Here is a 20803-nt window from a genome sequence, read left to right on the forward strand (position 1 = left end):
CAAGTCCCTTAATCTATCTGCTTTATCTGTAAAATGGAGATAATAGCAACCAGGGTTATTATGAGTATCGAGTGAGTTAATGTTTATAAAGTGTTTGTAACCCTTAAAATGCTATATAAGTGTTAGCTGTTGGTATTAACATTGCTATCATAATAAACTCAGATCTTTAATCAAGATGTAACCAAAATTGAATGAATAAATGTCTAGGAGATGCAGCAGAGGTATCTATAGCTTGGATTTCCTCATCTTTCTCTTGGGGTTCCTATTAACCTCTGACAGCTTCTTGAGTAGAGATTACACCTTTGCTTTTCAGTTTCTTAGAGGGAGGCAACAGAGATCATTGGCTAAGTATGTCACAAATTGTATTCCACTGGTAAGAAACACCACATAGGCAGAAACATGGACTTCATATGAATTTTTAATGCATAGAACAGCCTGTCAGGACCTCTGCTGGAGCAGGTCTGTGAGCAGTAGGAAGAGGCAGGAGTTCTGCAAATGGGAGAGCATTAAAAAAGACAAAAAAACAAAAACAAAAACAAAAACAAAACAATCCTCACTGGGAAATTTGTCAGGTCTACTTTGGGGAAATGGCTACAGCCAAAGGGGCTGGCCTGTGCGCTCTGAATCCTTAGCAGAGAGGCAGGGGAGGAATAGGTGAAGAGAGACCATGGAAAAAGAACTGCAGAGGTCAAAGGCAAGGGGAAGGGAGGGAATGATAACATGTGGCCCTCATCAGAATGCTCTCATTTCAGGATTTCTGGAGTCCATAAGAAAAGGTTTTAAAAAGGTGAGATTTTGACAGAGTCAAATAATATCTCAAAAAAGAAATAAAGAAAATAATGAATGATCCCGGCTGCTACCTAAAGTCCTTTAAACTGTCCTTGGGAGAAAAAGTCTGGCTTGGCCTTTGTGGCTCCTTCCAGTCACCACCCTGTCCCAAAACCCACCCAAGATTCAGGATCCTCCTGTGTCCATCCATCTCTGGTGCTTGAGAGTCTCTGCTCTTGGCATCCAAAGCCTGAGGCCAATCTTCTCTCACCGCCCCTTGGACTCGCCATACGTGTTGCGTGCCATGGAGACCATCTTCTCCTCGCATGTGACTTTGGTGTCCTTGAGGATGCTATACCAGACCATGCCAGCTGGCCGCACCTCTTCACTGCGGCAGAAGAGGTAGGGAATGGTATCTACACGGCTCTGGATATAGGCACTGCGCAGGAGAGTAGAGCAGTGACTGCTGACCTTCTCCAGCCTCCTCAGGATCAGGTGGGCTTTTCTGAAAGACAGAAGGAAAGAGCAGTTGGATGACTGGGAATTTCTATTAGCATAGAATCATGGCATTACAGGATTTTGAGTTGGAAAAAATTTTAGGGAATATATATGGTGATAGTTCACCATACCTCTTGAATCTTACACACTTTAGAAAATCAGCAGGCTTTATTCACATTGGAAGAAACTTTGGATTATTTAGTTTAACTCACTCATTTAACAGAAGAGGAAATTGAGGCATACAGAAGTTACTTGCCTGAAAACATATAGATAATGAAATAGAGTAGGGACCTAGATCCTCTAATAACTTATTTCCTCTACCCAATATTGTCTTTTGGTATGAAATGAGGAGGAACTTTAATGATCACTGAATTTAGTCACCTAATTTTACAGTTATAGTTTCAAACCTGGCTCTACCATTTGCTATTAGGGCTTTAAATAAGTTATTTAATCTCTCTGGGCCTTAGTTTCTTAATTTGTAAAAATAATCATAATAATTTACGGATGAAGGAAAGAAGTGAATTAGATGACCTCAGGTCCTTTCTAATTCTGGATCTATGCCATTTTCTCCTCACACATTATTCAGGCTCCTTGAGGATCCTAGATCCAACCATGCTAGCTGGTTGCACCTTTTTACTGTAGAAGAAGAGAGAAGTCCCTAAATTGTCAGCTAGTTCAAAATCCATGCTTCTTTGATTGCAGGCATATGGACATAGTCACTTGTCATTCTCAGAACAGAATTAAATCAGAATGTCAATCTCTTATTATCAGTGTAGTTCATACCTCTTGCTATAAGCTAAAATATGGGAATGTACTTCCAAGTAATTTAATTACCAAATAATTGGAGGGATAATTGAACACTAACAGCTGGGGAGATTAGGGAAGATCTCCATTCAGAGGTGGAATGAGTTAAGTCTTGTAGAAAGCTGAGGCAGAGGTAAAAAAGAAATTTGTTTCAGGCATGTGGAATAGTCTTGGCAAAGGTATGGAAATGGGCGATGGAATGTTAAATTCAGGAACAGTAAAACAAGGAAATCAATGGTTGTAATATATTGTGCATGAAGAGTTCTTGAGCATCCTTTGACACCAGGCTTCTTTAGTCCTGAATTAAGAAGTCTCCTGAAAGAGGCAGGGAGAGGTTTGTCTTTAACCATCTGTTGGGGTGGAGATGGGCTGAGTAAGGAACCTCAAAGTCGGCACTCAATAAAGATTTATCGATTGTTTAATCATATAATAACTTCAGGATGTTGATACTCAGCCAAACTCACTTCATGGTTGCCAGAACCTAGATTTGCTAATGGAGTTGAATGTTTTTGTTAGGTCATTGAACACAGCATTTCCCCTAAACACTAACCTTTCCTGGAGACCCTTTAAAGAGCAGAAGTTGCTTGGCTCTGGGGGATTATACTCTATACCAGCCTTGTCCCTGCTTCTATTTATAGCAGCCAGATATATGGAGGAGGAGAGAGGAAGCTGGTGTTAGGTATTATTCCAATACTCTCACCTCATTACTTACCCCCATTGGCAAAACATTCATACTATACCTTTTGGATTGGGGAGGTGGGAATTGAATTGGATCTTGGGACTAGGGAAGAAGGAGAGAGATAAATGAAGGGTAGAGAATTGTTTAATTAGGGAAACTTTAGGAAATTTCAACTTTGGATCTATACATTCTACTATTTTTTGGACATCTTCAACACAACCCTACTGATTGATATTCTGAAACAGAAACTTTCTGATTTCAGAGAAACGAGAGCTCTTGATTAAAGTAGGGGGGGAGGATATGGGAAGGGACTGACATCAAGCACTCATGGGGTCTGTGCAGCTCCCTCCCTGGCTTTGAACATCTCTGGCTCTCTTATGCTATTCTCTCTTTGCCTCAGATGATTTGAAAAGCTTGCTGGCTCTGACTCCCTCTCAGTCAAAGCCTAGTCTTTCCCTCCCAAAATAACTCAGGGCCAGAATGACTCTTCCCACTGCAGATAATGTGGAAGGACAGAGACTGTGTCCTGCTGTGACATTACAAGTGCATCTGCTATAACTTATGTGGATCACAGGATGCTAGAATCATAGATTTAGGGCTGAAAGAGACCTTAGAGGTCAGCTAATCCAACCCCCTCATTTTATAGTTGAGGAAATTGAGGCACAAAGAAATTAAGGGAACAGTCCAAAGCCACATAGGCAGCAAATGGTAAAATCAGGATTTGAACCCAGGTACTTTAGTACTGATGAGGAAACTGATTCTCAGGGGTTAAGCATTTTGCCTATAGTCTTTCCGACTTCAAGTTAGTACTGTATCTTATTATACCACCTATGTGTCTTCAAATAGAGGATTAGTAAATGAGTGATTACTTTGCTTTTAATAGTTTTAGGTAATAACACCAGGTTGTGTTTCTATTGTGCTCTACACATTCATTTACAAAGCAATTTTAAATGTTATTTCATTTGAACCTAAATAACCATGAGCTAGGCAAGATAAGGATTATTAGTTCCATTTTATAGATGAGAACAATGAGGACAAGAGAGGTTAAATTATTGGGTGAAAGCCACACAGATGTTAAGTAACTGAGGAATTATTTGAATCCAGATCCTCTGACTCTAGATGTAGTTCTACAAAATTGTTCCTATATTGTTTCACATGTCTAACAAATGTTTTGGAAGTTCAGAAAAATCTACCCATACCTACTGATAGGATGCCTTTTTTTCTAGATATGCTCCCAACACTCTCACACATCATCCTTTCTAGAATGATTTCCCCTCATATGAAAAAATTTTAAACTCTACCTAGGATTCCTGACACTCAAGGTCACAGGATGACCAGGCCAAAGCCTCCTTTCCCAACCACTGCTTTCTGTTCCCTCATCCATGTTAGCCTTGGTCCATTTATGTCCCTTTCCAGCTTTCCCTCCCTCTATTTTGCTAGCAAACTAGCAAGCTATCCCTCCTAACATTAGGTCTGCCACTCTCATGCTCTATTTCCCTATAATTATGGAAACGTGGCTTTTTGTGGGAATGCTGAACCCCTATATGCTTTTACCAGCACTGTATGAATCTTTATTCATGCCTTCTGACATATTTGACCAAGAGAAAGAATAGGAGTAGCCATGCCACTTCTTCCACACAGTTACTTCCAAAATTCCCCCATAATGTAATCATTTAATAATGTAGTGATTCCTGAATCATTTCCTCTAGATTATATTGCCTTATCTAGATTCTGATAAATCTTTAGGCAGCTAGGTTATTTGGGAATAGAACGCTGTGCTTAGATTCAGAAAGATCTAAATTCAAAACCAGCCTCAGAAACTTTAGCTGCCTGACCCTGGATAAAACACTTAATCTTTTAGCATTAATTTCCTTTATAATAAAAATGAGGATAATAACACATCTCACAGAGTTGTGAGAATCAAAGGAGATATTTGTAATACACTTAGTACAGGGCTTAAAACATACTAGGTGCTTAATAAATGTTTATATCTTTTCCCCAATGTCAGTTCTCAAGTGGCCTCTAAGTACCTTTTTTTCCTCAGAGAATTTAGTACTTGACTCCCACTCTTTCTCTCCTCTCAACACCTCCCTTGTAGACTCTAATTTACATGTTGATCTCCCCTCAAATACTATCTTCTCCATCAAATGTTTTTTTTATTTCTATGGTCTGAACCACTGCTTTACTTTGGCCGCACAAAAGGTGGGACATATTCTTCAATTCAATTTAATAATCATCTATTAATCTCCCATAAAGTGTTAGGCACTCTACTAAGAACTGGGAATATAAATCAAACAAAAGACAGTCCCTATCTTCCCTCAATGAACTTATAATATGCTGGAAGGAAACAAGAACAAAAGGGGAGAATGGGGCATCATGCTGGTGGAGTTGGGTCCATTGAATGCAGCTGATGGGACATGTTTGGGCTATGAGTATTTTTTAAATGGAGCCTGGGGAAAAAAATTTTTTTTATCTCTTTTTCTGAGGCTGGGGTTAAGTGACTTGCCCAGGGTCACACAGCTAGGACGTATTAAGTGTCTGAGACCAGATTTGAACTGGGGTACTCCTGAATTCAGGGCTGGTGCTCTATCCACTGCGCCACCTAGCTGCCCCCAGGGAAATTTTTTTTTTTGTTCTGCTCTTTATTCCTCCAATGAGGGTAGCAGTGGCTCAGGATACTGATGAGGTGTGAATACCAAAGCAGATGCAGTCTCTGGGATCATGAATTTCTTGGTGATGAGCTTTTCCTGACCATGCTTTTCTCTTAGAAATTTTCTCCTCCCTGGAGTTTCATGATATTATTCTCTCTTGATTATATCCTACTAACCTGGTTGTCCTACCTTGGTTTTCTTTGCAAGATAATGGTTCTTATCCCATCCCCTATTCGGGTGTATCTACAAATTCTGTCTCGGGCAAACAGTATTTTTGTAAATATTTTTGTATTTTTTTTAATTCCTTTTTTTTTCTTTTTTTTGTATTCTTTTACTTGGTGATCACATCAGTATTTAACACATAAGCAAAACTTAGTTTCTCTCCTAACTCCAATTCTACATCATTAATTGCCTGTTGGATACTTCCAACTGTATGTATCCAAAACTTCAAATGTGATATGCCCAAAACAGAAATTCTCCCTCCCCTCCTAAAAAACCCCCACTTCTTTTTAAATTCTCTAACTGATCTTCTTAGATGCTCTCTTTTCTATTGATTTTCATGACATTCTCTTTTGGTCCTCCTATTCATTTGGCTGTTCATTCTCAGTCTCTTTTGCTAGGCTATAATCCATTTTATGGTCCTTAACTGTGGATATAGACCAAGATTCTGTCCTAGGGCCTTTTCCTTTCTCTCTCTACACACGCTTACTTGATTATCTCATCAGCTTCCATGAATTTAGCACAATCTCTGGGTAGACAACTCCCACATCTGTTCATCTACTCGTATTTTCTTTCCTGCTAGCTAGTCTTGTATTACCAACTGCCCATTGAACATGTCAAATAAATTTCTTGTAATTGTAACTCATTAGAACATTCCCATTATTATGGCAGTTAGAAGGAGTATATCTAGACAAAGGGTATGGATATGAGTTGAATATGAAGGGATAATAGCTTTTCTTTAAAAAAAAAATTAAGGGATAAGAGAGGAATATACTTGGGGAAAGGGAAAATTAGAATGGTGCAAATTATCTCCCATTTTAAAAAAAGAGGCAAAAAAAAGTTTTTAGAAGGAGAGGAGAGGATGAGTGAGTAAAACTTACTCTCATCAGAATTGGCTCAGATAGAAAATAATATACATACTTAATAGGAGTATAAAAACTATTGTACCCTGTAGGAAAATAAGAGGGGAATGAAAAGTGGGAAGGGGTGAGGGTGTTAAAAGAGAAGGTATATTGGGAAAATAAGTGGACAGTAACAAAACACTTTTGAGGAAGGAAAGGGCAAAAAGGAGAGAGACAATAAATAGGGGAAATATAATTAGCAATAGTAATTGTAAAAAAAAAAAAAAAGTAAAGCAAGTTTCTCATATGATGGGATATTATTGTTCCCTGGGAAATGATGAACAGGATGGTCTCAAGAAAAAATAAACTTAGAAAGTCCTCCATGAACAAAGTGAAATATACTGTATACAAAGTAATAGCAATGTTCTGGGATGCCAGAACATGTAAATGACTATTATTCTCCATAGTGCAAATTAGAATCAGTATCACAAGCTCAATATTTCTAAAATAGAATAAAACATTTCTTCCCTCCCTGCCTTAAACCTATCCATATCCCAACTTACATTTCCAATTTTATTAAATAAACCTCTCTCTTCCTACCCTCCCATTCATTCAATCAATTTATCCTCCAACCTTCTTAGGTTTATTCCTCATATATTGGAGAAATTTTGTTTCCAATCCATGCCTTTTTGTTGTTTGTGCCTTATTGCTGGAATGAGTATACCAGTTTACCTTTTTGTCTACCAGATGGATTTTTTTTTCAAAACTCAGTTCATGTGACTTCTTCTATCAAGACCTTTTGTGATCCCTCTATCTATTAATGTATTCTCTCTCAAAAACTGTAGGGTATTTAATATATGCATATAAGTATTTTTTCTCCCCTTCCCTATCTCCTAGTTACTTGATAGCAGAGACTGTTTCTGGTGAACAAACCTGTTCTATGTACAATGCCTGACATAGAAGTGCATAATTAATGCTTATTAACTGACTGATTGCTTGACGCTTTGATTAAAATGACTTTCCTTAGGTTCTTAAATAGTAGATCTGGGACTAGAATTCATATTTCTTCCCTTAGTGTTTAGAAATGTCACTTAAATTTCTCATTCAAAAGGATGAGCAGAATTTATAGCTAGGAGAAGTGAGAGGATGTGTTTTGGAGTCTCATCTGTAAAAAGGGAATAAGGATATGTTGCTACTTATAAACTGTGTTATTGTGCAGAAAACATTTGATGTACTTTGAAGATCTTCGTGAAATGAGAGTTATTATGAGAAACTAAAAAGTATTCACTAAAGGAAGAAATCTCTAATGATAATAATTTCAGGTGTATTTGGACAATGAGCTTAGTGACCCTATGATTCCATTGCCTTAGAGAACTAATACTTTACCTATTTGATTATAAAACTAGTTCTGGAAAGGATGCAGAGCTAATTTGAATGATATTGCTCACTTTCTTTTCATTGAAAGTCAGTCTGAAAAGTGGATTCATATGTTATCTCTGTCCTCAATTAAAAGGACACAGGCATATAAGTTACATTTGCCCCCTGCCAGAAGTCAGTATTTGAATTTGATTAGCTGGATCTATTCCTTCCATCCTAGGGTTTCCCCATTTGTCAGAAAATTCCTCAGTTAGTAAAAACACAGGCATACTCTGATGTTCAACAAGATTGAAGGTGAGGTGAGACTTTTAAGGGATCCCATGGATAATAGTTTTCTTTGACTTTCTAAATTCAGACCAAAATGGTAGCAAGTAGGATGGCAAATGAGAGGAAGACATTACAGGAGAACCAGCTTGACATGTCTGTGCTACCACTGCAAAGCTACTTAGGTAAGCAGAGGGGGCAACTATAAGCTTGATTGTTGGTGAGTGAATGGGGTGAAAGAGACATGGAATGAAGTGAAAAGATGTTGGAAATAAATGAGGATGTATTTTGGAGCACTCTTTATGATAGGTCTTTTAGGTATTACTAAGTTTGAGATGAAAAAGATTAAATTCAAGTTTTTTCAGAATGTCATGACTCAGCTGTGTAATTATAGTCCTATAGTAAGCCTTTAAAAAAAACTGGGATCAAGGTCCCTAAATTCACACAGACCTCTTTCAAGTGGCCTTGGACATAATGTGTTCCTAATTTTCTTGGCTGTGATAATAGCTTAAAAAGTACATTACTGAGGATTGAACTTCCAAAGAAGAAAAAATAAAAATGAGAGTGTGACCAGAACAAAGACTGAAATGAGTAAAACTAGAAATATGTTTCCACTTGATTTGCTGCAGCCTCAGTGAGTACATTGGTAGGATAGGAGGCAGGTGACATGAGAAGTCACAAACTAGTAACCCAATAAATAATGACTTCTATTGGTAGTTGTGGTGTTCATGTGTTTCAGTCATGTCAGACGCTTCGTGACCTCATTTAGGGTTTTCTTGGTAAAGATACTGGAGTGGTTTGCCATTTCCTCCTCATTTTACAGATAAGGAAACTGAGACCAATAAAGTAAAATGATTGCCCAGGAACATAGAACTATTAAATTTCTGAGGTCAGATTTGAAGACAAGATGAATCTTCCTGACTCCAGGGTTGGTACTTTATCCATTAGGGCCAAATATAAAACCCTTTGCAAACTTTTTCCAACCTATTTTCCCATTATTATTACATATTGCTATCCCCCACAAATTCTAAACACCAGCTGTAGTGATGATTTTGCTGTTTATCACATCTGAATGTCATTCTATTTCCCCATTTCTTGGTTTTAGAACTGGTTGAAATGTAATCCTCCCTCATCTCTACTAGTTGGCTACACTCAGCTCATATACCATCTTCTGCATGCAGCATTTCCTAATCTTCACAGCTACTTAGTTCCACCTCTATAATTATCTATTGTCTATAATGTTTATGTTATATATACATATATATATGTAAATTTTCATTTATGTGTATATGCTTATTTTCCTGATAGAATATAAGGACTGTGATAATAGAGGCTGTTTCATTTTTGTTTATCTATGCCTAATACAGAAGAAACATTTAACAAATGCTCAGGAAGTGACTGATTTCTGCTATATCATAACTGTCTGTCATTTAGAGAAGAGGTCTGTCTACCCCTGGAGATTATATTCTCTCATCCTGAATGCAAAAGAAAGTATGAATATGTAGAACTACTGAGTGAAAACTGACTTATATCCCACATCCTTGATTTTATTTAATATAAACAAAAAATCTTAAAGATACCTAGTAGTTTTTGTTTTGTTTTATAAAATAGTAGTTAATAGTCATGTTTGAAAATAACTTAAATATGAACTAGTGTCCTGCAATCTCTAGGTGTGTATTCTTCCCATTTTATGGATGGTGAAATTGATGACTGGGAAAGAGTGACTTATCCAGTGTCACACAGCAAGTTACAGCAAAGTAAGATCTCCTGATTATAATCTAATATCTTTTCACTTCTCTTCCTGAAAAGCATGACCAACATATCTCCTTGAAAGGCTACTGGGAAAAACTCAAAAAGAATGAGGAGAGGACAGAATAAGAAATAACAAGGAGCTGAAGAGTATACTGCTCACAACATGCTGAGAGAAAAAAGAATAAGAGATGGGGAGAAAGAAAAAATTAGTCTGCCTGTTGTGAGCTGGATAATAAATTGTCGCGCAGCTCTTGCATTACCGATTTAGCCCCATAAATCAAACTCAGGACATTTCCAAGTGTTCCCTCAGTGGGGGGAAGATGGCAGGTCAGAGTGACCACTTTTTTAAATACTGGAAATGAAATCTTCCTAAACAGGGACCCGACCTATCCCTGCCTGTTGGGGGAGAAAAAGAGTGGAGGAGGGACTAGGAACACTAATTTATAACTTTACTAACTAAGAGGGACTAGAAAAGGGAAGATTTAGGAAAGCAGCCTAAACTTTCTACTGGTTCAGATAGCCCCTTCTCAGGGAAATTTCTGTCCCTTGTCCTTGATCATTTGATGGCATGGTTTGTTGGGTGACAGGATACATTGAGTAGTAATCAGGGAGAGATCAAACTTCTGAGGACAGTTGAGGAAGAATGGGAAATAGATTATGAAGAAATATTGCTTGCATTTCAACTATATCTATGGCTACTTAATCAGAATTTATATATCTCTGTTCTTGTTGCCCAGTATAATTCAATATGGCAATGAGACGGCCACAAAAATGAATGCAATTTCAGGCTATTTTAATGGAAGAATAGCAACTAGGATCTACTTTGGACTTTCATTTCTCCCCCTTTCTGTACTGTCACAACTCACTGAGGATCTTCTATCTCATTTTGTCCATCTTTGTCTAAATGGGACATTGATCAACTGGAATGAATTCAGAGAAAGTTGCTCAAAATGAGAAAAGGTTTGGAAAACCAGTTATATGAGGAAGAGAAAAGAATTGATAATATGGTCTTTGAAGAAGAGAACAAAAAATAGGAAATAAGGTAGCCATTATAAAATCTTTAAAAGTCTGACATATGGAAGATGTAATATGACCTATTCTTTCTTACTCCAATGAAAAGATAAACTAGAGGTAAGGAGAAATCAATAAGGAGAGATTTCAGCACCATGTGAAACATATTTCACTAATTCTTAGAAGTAGAACTGACCAAGAATGCCTAACTTGTGAGACAGTGATTTCTCTGTCATTGGAAGATAATTTTTTTTTTAAAACAAAGACTGAATAATTCTCTCAGGAATGCTAGGAAAAGGAGTCATGTTTTAGAAGAGGGCCTTTAGTTTAGTATCTGCTGTGTGCTGGCTTTAAAAAATGATAACCATATCTCAAAATAATGGGTTTCCTTTGATGTCTGACATATTTTATTTGGTGCATTTTCAAACATTCTGAGAAGAGGCACATAAGCTTCATTAGACTGCCAAAGGAGCTAATGACACAAAAGAAAGGAAGATCTTTGACAAAGTCAGCTGAAGAAGAAATGAATAACAGGAGAGGTTGGAGTCCAGATTGTGGAGAAAATCCAGAAAGTTGCCTGAGCTCTTTCTAATTTTTTTTCAGAAAAAAAAATTTAAATCAAGGCTCTAGAAGAATTCTGGAACAACAAAATCCAGAAAGAAGGAAAGAAAGGAAAGAAGGGAAAGAAGGGAAAAGGGAGGAAAAGGGAAAAGAAGGAAAAGAAAAGAAGCAATTTTCCATCCTAAGATCACTGAGAAGGACTTCAGGAAAGGTGTGTCTCACTTGGGTAAAAAGAGAATACATCCTAGAATGAGCAGTTTACTGGGAAAGCCACTGGAAGGCTCTTAGCCACAGCATAAATTAGCAACCAAGGCCCTATAATCCAGAGCAGTAGGCCACTGACACAGCAGGCCAGCTATGAGTCTTTCAGCCTCAGCCCAAAAAGCAAACTGCCAGCCTTGGAACCCAGGGCACAATAGGCACAACAAAGCTAAGCCATCCTACTATATAGTAAGCAATCTTCCTGCTCCAGAGATCCCAACACAAAGAGACAGTGATCTAACCACTTATTGCTCCTACTCAAGGTTTTAAAATGAACATAAAATAAAAAGCAACAATAACAAAATAGCCCTGACAATAGAGAACTACTATGGTGACAGGGAAAATCAAAACACAAACACAGAAGAGGACAATAATATCAAAATGCCTGCATGCAAAGAAAGCTTCAAAAAGGAGTATTAATTGGTCTCAAACCCAAAAAGTCTTCTTTAAAGAGCTCCAAAAAAGTATTTTAAAAATCAAGTAAGAGAGGTAGAAGAAAAAATGGGGAAAGAAATGCAAATTATGCTAAAAAAAATATGAGAAAAGGAGTCAACAGCTTGGAAATGAAGCACACAAAAAACTGAAAAAAAAAAAACCTCTTTAAAAGTAGAATTGGTCAAATAGAAAAGGAGATATAAAAACTAACTGAAGAAAGTAATTCCTTAAAAATTACAACTGCATAAGTGAAATCTAATGAATTTATAAGATACCAAAAATCTCAGAATCAAAAGAATAAATAAAAAGAAGAAAATATGAAAACACTCCATTGGGAAAAAAAAAAAACATACAGCTGATCTGGAAAGACAAGACAGACAATTTAAGAACTATTGGATTATCTGAGACCAAGATTTGGATAAGATCTTTCAAGAAATAATCAAGGAAAACTGCCCTGATCTTCTAGAACCAGAATGTAAAATAGTTACTTAAGGAGTCTACCAATAATCTCAAAAGAGATCTCAAAATGAAAACTTGAAGGAATAATATAGCCAAATTACAGAACTATCAGGTCAAAGAAAACTGCAACCAGTCAAAAAGAAACAATTCAAATACTAAGGAATCACAGTCAGGATTACACAAAATTTAGCAGCTAAAATCTAAAATCTAAAAGATCAGACAGTTTAGAATGTGGAGTATTGTATTCTTTCTATAAGGCAAAAGAGCTTGGATTAAAATCAAGAATCAACTACCTCGAAAAACTGGGCATAATTATTCAGTGGAAAAGATTATAGTGAAACAGAACATTTGATTTTCCAACACAAGAATGAAAAGAACCATTAAAAGATAAACAGGAAAGGAAAACAACAACAAAAACAAAACAGGTACTTTAGTAAGGTTAAACTGCTTACAATCCTACATGGATGATAAGTGATAATTGTAACTCTTAAGAATTATATCTCTATTAGAGTAGTTGGGAATATACTTTTAGAGCATATGTTTATAATTAACTTTGATGTGAAGATTAAAAAAAGGATTGTATTAGAAGAAGATAATTGCTCATGGATAGGCCAAGTTAATATTATAAAAATGACAATTCTACCTAAATTAATTTTCTTATTCAGTGTCATACAAAATTACTAAAAATATAAAGCTAGAAAAAAGTAACAAAATTCACCTGGTAAAGCAAAAAGTCAAGAAAGGGAGTGATGGAGGAAAATGTAAAGGAAGGATACCTAATTGTACTACATCTAAAACTAACTTATAAAGCATCAATCATCAAAACTATTGGCTAAGAAATAAAGTAGTGGATCAATGGAATTGATTAGTAAATGACAAAGTAAATGACTATAATAACCTACTGTTTGATGAAAACAAAGCTTCCAGTGTCTGGAAGAACTTAGAATTTGAAAAAAAAACTATTTGGAAAACTGGAAATAGTATGGCAAAAATTAAGCATACACCTACATCTCACATCATATACCAAGATAAAGTTAAAATGGGCACACAAGTTAGGCATGAAGCAAATTAAGAAAGCAAAGAATAATTTACTGCCAGATTTACAGAGAAGGAAATAATTTATGACCAAATAAGAAATAGAAAACATCATGAAATGCAAAGTGGATAATATTGATTATATTAAATTAAAAAGTTTTCCAGAAACAAAACTAATGCAATCAATATTAAAAGAAAAACAGAAAGCTAGGGAAATTTTTTACAATCAAAATTTCTGATAAAGGTTTCATTTCTCAAATATATAGAGAAATATATAAAATTTATTAAACTACAAGTCATTCTCCAATTATAAATAGTGAAAAGATATGAACAGGCAATTTTCAGATAAATAAAATTAAAGCTATCTCCTTTCATTAAAAAAAAAAAAAAACTGCTCCAAATCACCATTGGTTAGAGAAATGCAAATTAAAACAACTCTGAGGTACTACCTTGAAGTTATCAGATTAATTAATATTACAGAAAAGAGAAATGTCGGAGAAGGTATGGGAAATGTGGGACACTGTTTGAGTTATGAACTGATCTAACAGTTCTGAAAAACAATTTGGAACTATATTCAAAGGGCAATCAAACTGAATGCCCTTTGATCCAACAATATTACTACTAGATCTGTATCCCAAAGAGAGCATAAAAAAGGGGAAAAAAACCTATATTTGCAAAAATATTAATAGCAGCCACTTTTATGGTAGTAAAGAATTGGAAATTGAGGGAATAAATATTGGTTGGAAATGACTGAACAAGTTATAATACATTAATATGATTGAATATCATTTTGCTATAAGCAGTAATGAGCAGGCAGATTTTAGGGAAAAAAAAACCATGGAAAGACTTACATGAACTGATGCTGAATGAAATGGAATGAGAGGGAGGGATATTTTAAACTCAAAATCTTATAAAAATGAATCTTGAAAACTATCTTTACATATAATTGTAAAAAATAAAATACTATTCACCAAAAGAAAAAAGAAAAAAAAAGAAATAGGAAAAATAGGAGGTGGGAAATGAATGCATAATTGTGTTAAATTTGGGTAGGTCAAGATGGATCTTTCTATTTATGCAGGATAAAAATCTGTCTTTTTTTTTTCTCCTCATGTCACTTTTCAATCAAAGAAAATTAAAGGAGACCAAAGTAGTCAATACCAAGGATGTCCTGACCACAGTAAGTTCTGGTCTAGGGCCACCTATGAGCTCAGTTTTTAATGTCTCCTAATGTAAACCTTATGCTTAGGACATCTGGATGTCAATGTGTCTTCTTGTAGCAGCTGTTTGCAGTAACCTGTAGTTGCCATAGAAACCAGGCTCTGGGGGACACCAGCCTGATGTATTTATTACTTAGAGGCAAAGACTCCCTCTTGTCACTAAGTTTTATGGGCATGCTTTACTGTGGATGAGAGGCTGAGCTGATAAACATTTTTTTTAATCTTAAAAGCCTTTATGATACCTACTCACATAATGCCCTGACTTGTTAGTTCCTGAGTGAACACCTGGTCAGAAGACCCACGTTCACTATCAAAATCCTTACCTCTTTTGGCTACCCATCTTGGCTTGGCCACCCAGGCTAGGGAGCCAGGGTAAAGAGCACCAGGTTAAAGAGAGCGACTGCTATCTGCAGTGGGCTTATAAAGGGCCTATGAGGTCACACACACAGCCAATCAGAGAGAGAGTCACCAATTACAAAGCTATCTCAATGTGGCCAAGATCCCACCTACAAGGAAGTCCTAATATCCACAGAAATTACTTCCGGGTTGAGATTCAACATTAATGAACCATGGGGGAAAAGTCTACCCAGTAAACCTACCCAATAAGACTCACATGTACCAGGTGTATCCAATGTACCCTAGTGACTACTGTTTGTCTGGCTTGCTCTCTGTCTGTGTCTCAAGATAAACTAATTTGCCATCTCTTAAATTGGCATGAAACAATCCCATGCATGCCAGCCACTTATGGTCACACTCACATAGACTGGCTTACAGGCAAAAACACATGCCTATACTTAAAAGGTCTTGCTGGTTGTCTTACCATGTTGCTAACTTGAAACAAATCTATTTCTACTACTAAAAGAAAAAAGAATTCAAAAGAAATAAGTCTAAGCTTAAAGGGACAAGAGAGGTGAACTATTCCAACTCCTTCATTTTTATAAGTAATAATAACAGTATGGTGCTTTAAAATTTGCAAAGCACTTTACAAATATTAATTTACTTGATCCTCACAAACTACTCCAAGGGTTGGATACAATTATTATCTCCATTTTACGGATGAAGAAACTGAGATAATGGTTAGTAACTTGCCCAGGGTCACATAGCCAGAAAGTATCTGAGAACATATCTGTCATCTGTAAAAATCTTCATTAATAGAGGAATAATATGAAGTCTATGAGGTATTACCACATAAGGAAATCAGGGCAGCTTGATATACATCCAGGAGGACACATTATGGTTAGGTGATAGGGGCCAGTGAACTAACTGAAGGTAATGATGGCATGCTAATATAATTTGTAGATAAATACGAAGTTCAGAGTGAGAGCTAATATTTTTGACAATAGATAGGACCCTCAACTCCTTATAAGCGATAGTAATGAGTTAAGCTGAATTAACAACATTAGGAGAGAAGAAGGTATAAAAAAAATTATCTAGACTATAAAATGCAATGGGGGAAGTTATGTGGGGCAGTGGATAGACCTCTGGTATATCTTTCTGAATTCAAATAAAATCTAGGATATTTCCTGGTTGTGTTAGCCTCGTCAAGTCACTTAACTCACTTTGCCTCAGTTTCCTCATCTGTAAAGTGAGCTGGAGAAGGAAATGACAACTTACTCCAGTATCTTTGTCAAGAAAACCCCAAATAGGGTCATGAAAAGTGACTGAACAACAAGATAAAGCTTAATGTTGATCAACAATGTGACATGGCAATTTTAAAAAATGGACTTATTTTTTAAGTGCACTAAGATACACAGAAGGTATATATGAGAGATATGGCAATATTGTTGTCCTCTAAACTGACACATATGTCAAGAAGATTGAATTAAGAATGGAGTGCCACATTTTAGAAAGACCTTTGACAAGCTGAATCACCAGCCAGAATAGGGAGAGAACTGGAGTCTTTGCCATATGATGAATTGTTGAAAGAATTGATGTTCCCATTTATATAATTTGGGAAAACAATGTTTAGCCTAGAAAAGAGAAGACTTGGAATAGGAGACATGATTTTTTTTAATGTTTGAAGGGTTACCATGGGGAAAAGGCATCAGGATTCTTCTGCTTGATCCCAGAGGGCAAAACTAGAACCAGTGGGGCAGAGATGAGAAGGAAGTTGTAAATGATATTTTGGATCATTGTTAGCTATCCAAAGTTCATAAAAACTCTCTCAGGAGGAGGGTTCTTCATCAATGAGTCAAGTATTCACTAACATCTACATCATTGTACAAGCATCACTTGACTATACTGTATATGAGATTCTAGATCATGTATAGAGTGGCCTAGATGACACATGATGTTCCTTCCAGCTCTTATCGTCAATGATATGGTATGCTGTGAGAATGAAAAGTCAGCTTTACTACCATATCATTGAAGATAAGAGCTGGATGGAACATCATGTGTAAATAGCCCTAAAAAAGCATTATTAGCCTCTTTTACAAGCTAAGGCTTTCTCTAGACAGTATATAGAATCAATCTCTATGCTGATATTTGTTAGAGTTCGGCCCATCATACCATAGCAGAACCTACTGGTTTCAAAAGAGAGAGTATGGGATCATAACTGAGCCTTTGGTTTGCCACAGTATGGCAGTTTCAAAGTTTGTGATTTCTTGTTTTGTTCTCTCTGAATGTTCTGTTTTCTGAGAGTGAATGTGTCTTTTTAGGAAAGCATTATCTGCTAGCTGTGCTAAATCTCTATACAATCTTGGGCACAAAAAATACCTAATGATTAGGCAGTGTTTATACAAGGTCAATGACATCTGTATCTTGAAAGTACTTTCTGGTTTTATTTTCATCTAAATTTGTGGGTTGTGGGACTATGTCAGAAATTAATAGATCTGATAGGTCAAATGACTTTTTCAAAGTCAGAGTAAGGTGGTAATGACAAAATCAAGACTGGAACCTATAACTCCACTCAAAACACAATTTATTTTCCATGATACCAGTAGCTGGAAAATGACACTGTAATCACAAAACCTTCCTGGGAAGACTGGAGAAGTTTGTTTTTTTTTTTTTGGTCTGACACCAATGAAGTGATCTTTCTTTTCTTTTTTCTTTTTTCTTTCTTTCTTTTTAAATCAAATGAAACAACTTCCAGCCTTTCCATCTTTTAAAATTAGTACTTTTTCCCAATTGTGTAAAAATGAATTTTTAGAATTCATTTTATAAGATTTTGAGTGCTAAATTTTCCTTTCTTTCCATCTTCCCTCCCTAAGACAGGTTAAGTATATATAGTCATTGAAATATATTTCCTCATTAGTCATGGAGTGAAAGTACACAACAAAAGGGAAAAGCCACCAAAAAAAGTAAAAATAGTGTACTTCAATCTGAATTCAGACTCTATAGTTCTTTCTCTGGGTATGAATAAGAGTTTCCATCATGAGTTTTTTGGAATTGTCTTGGACTATGGTATTACTAAGTAGAGCAAAGTCAATCAGAGGTGATCACTGCAGTTTTACTATTATTGTGTACAATGTTCTAGTTCTGCTAACTTCACTCAGTATCAGTTCATATAAGTCTTTTCATGTTTTTCTAAGATCTGCCACAATAGTATTCCATTATATTTACAGACCACACCTTGTTCAGTCATTCCCCAAATGATGGACATTTCCTCAATTTCAAATTCTTTATCACTACAAAGAGAGCTGCTATACATATTTTTGTTTATATGGATCCTTTTCCATTTTTTATGATCTCTTTGGGATATAGACCTAGTAGAGGCACTACATCAAAGGGGATGTACAGTTTTACAGTCCTTTGGAAATAGTTCCAAATTCTCTCCATAATGGTCAGCTTAACTCCACCAACAATGCATTAGTGTTCCAATTTTTCTACATCCTCCAACATTTATCATTTTTCTTTTCTGTCACATTCACCAATCTGATAGATATAAGAGGGTACCTCAAAAGTTGTTTTAATCTGAATTTCTCTAATAAACAGAGCATTTGTTTTATATTATTATACATAACTTTATTTTTTCCTCTGAAAGCTGTCTATTCATATCCATTGACCAGTTATCAATTGAGGAATATCTTGTATTCTTATCCTAGAAGTTTGAGTCTTTGGGTTTATCAAATAATTACTATAATCATTTACAGTATGTCTTGTGTACCTAACCTATTCCACAGATCCATCACTCTGTTTCTTAGCCAGTATCAAAAAGTTTTGATGACTGATGCTTTATAAGTTAGTTTTTAGATCTGATATAGCTAGATGCCCTTCTTTTACATATTTTCCATTAATTCTCTTGATATTCTTGACCTTTTGTTCTTACAGGTGAATTTTGTTATTATTTTTTCTAGCACTATAAAATATTTTTAGTACACTGAATAAATAAATTATTTTAGGTAGAATTATTCTTTTTATATATTTTTATTACATTAGCCCAACCTACTTGTGAGCAATTGATATTTTTCCAATGGTTTATATGTGACTTTCCTTGCACGAAAAGTGTTTGGTAATTGTAGTCACATAGTTTCTGGGTTTATCTTTGAGCTTAAATTCCCATATATTTTATACTGTCTACAATTATTTTAAATAGAATTTCTCTTTCAATCTCTTCTTGTTTAAGCTTTGTAGATAATATATAGAAATGCTGGTGTTTTGTGTGGGTTTATTTTATGTCCTCTGAGTTTGCTGAAGTTGTTATTTCAAGAAGTTTTTATAGTTGATTCTCTTGGATTCACTAAATATAATTACCATATCATCTGCAGTGTGATAGTTTAATTTTCTCACTGCCTAATCTAATTCCTTCAATTTATTTTTCTTCTCTTATCGCTAAAGCTATTTCTAGTACAATATATGAACAATAGTGGTGACAATGGGCATCCTTGTTTCATCCCTAACCTTATTGGAAAAGTTTCTAGGTCAACCCCATTTCAGATAATGATTGTTGATGATATTAGATAGATATTACTTATCATTTTAAGGAAAACACCTTTTTACCTATATGCTTTCCGGGTTTGTTTTTTAAAGCAGGAATGGGTGCTATATTTTATCAAAAGGTTTTTCAGCATCTCTTTTGGTTTTGTCATTGTTGAGGTCAAATACAAATCATCTTCATAAGATAGAAGCAACCTTGAAATCCTGGTATAAACCCCACCTGGTCCACAGTATATTATCCTTATGATAAATTTCTATAACCTCTTTGCTTAATTTAAAATTTTTGTATCAATATTCATTAAGGAAATTAGTCTATAATTTTTTACCCTGCTTGTTTCTTCCTAGTTTAGGTATTAGCATCATATTTTCATCATAAAAAGAATTTGGTAGGAGTCCTTCACCTATTTTTTGCAAATTGTTTATATAATACTGGAATTATGTGTTCATTAAATGTTTGGTAAAATTTGTTTGTAAATCTTATCTGGCTCTGAAGATTTTTTTCTTAGGGAGTTCATTGATAATTTGTTGAATGTCTTTTTCTAAAATGGGGTTATTTAAATATTTCTTTATGTTTATCTGGACAATTTATATTTTTGTAACTATCCACCCATTTCACTTAGATTATCAAGTTTATTACCAAACAATTGGGCAAAATAGTTTCTAATTATTATTTTAATTTCTTCTTCATTAGTGGTGAATTCACCTATTTCATTTTTGATACTGATAATTTTGTTTCCTCCTTTCTTTTTTTAATTAAAATTAACCAAAGATTTATATATTGTATTGTTTTTTCCATAAAGTCAGTTCTTAGTTTTATTTATTAGTTCAATAATTTTCTTACTTTAGTTTTATTCATTTATCCTTTGAATTTCAGAATTTGGTGTTTAATTTGAGATTTTTAATTTGTTTTTTTTCCATTTTTAAAATGGCATACCCAATTTGTTGATCTGCTCTTTTACTATTTTATTCATATAAGTATTTAGAGATATAAAATTTTCCCTAGTACTGCTTTGATTGCATTCAATAAATTTTAATCTGTTGTCTCATGGTTATTCTCTTTTATGAAAATGAAATATTTCTTCAATCTATCATTTC

The 20803-nt window shown here is 35.2% G+C and overlaps 1 protein-coding gene across 1 annotated transcript in view; it reads right to left on the reverse strand.

The window, feature by feature from the left end:
• Window positions 1–400: 400 nt before the first annotated feature.
• Window positions 401–20803, reverse strand: part of ASTN2 (astrotactin 2) — a 1161487-nt gene continuing 1141084 nt past the window's right edge. Inside the window, 1 exon segment of the mRNA XM_074292901.1 lies at window positions 401–1273. Coding sequence (XP_074149002.1) covers window positions 1036–1273 — 238 coding nt within the window. The 3' untranslated portion in view covers window positions 401–1035.

This window comes from Sminthopsis crassicaudata, chromosome 2 (assembly GCF_048593235.1).
Source record: "Sminthopsis crassicaudata isolate SCR6 chromosome 2, ASM4859323v1, whole genome shotgun sequence".
Taxonomy (NCBI): Eukaryota; Metazoa; Chordata; class Mammalia; order Dasyuromorphia; family Dasyuridae; genus Sminthopsis; species Sminthopsis crassicaudata.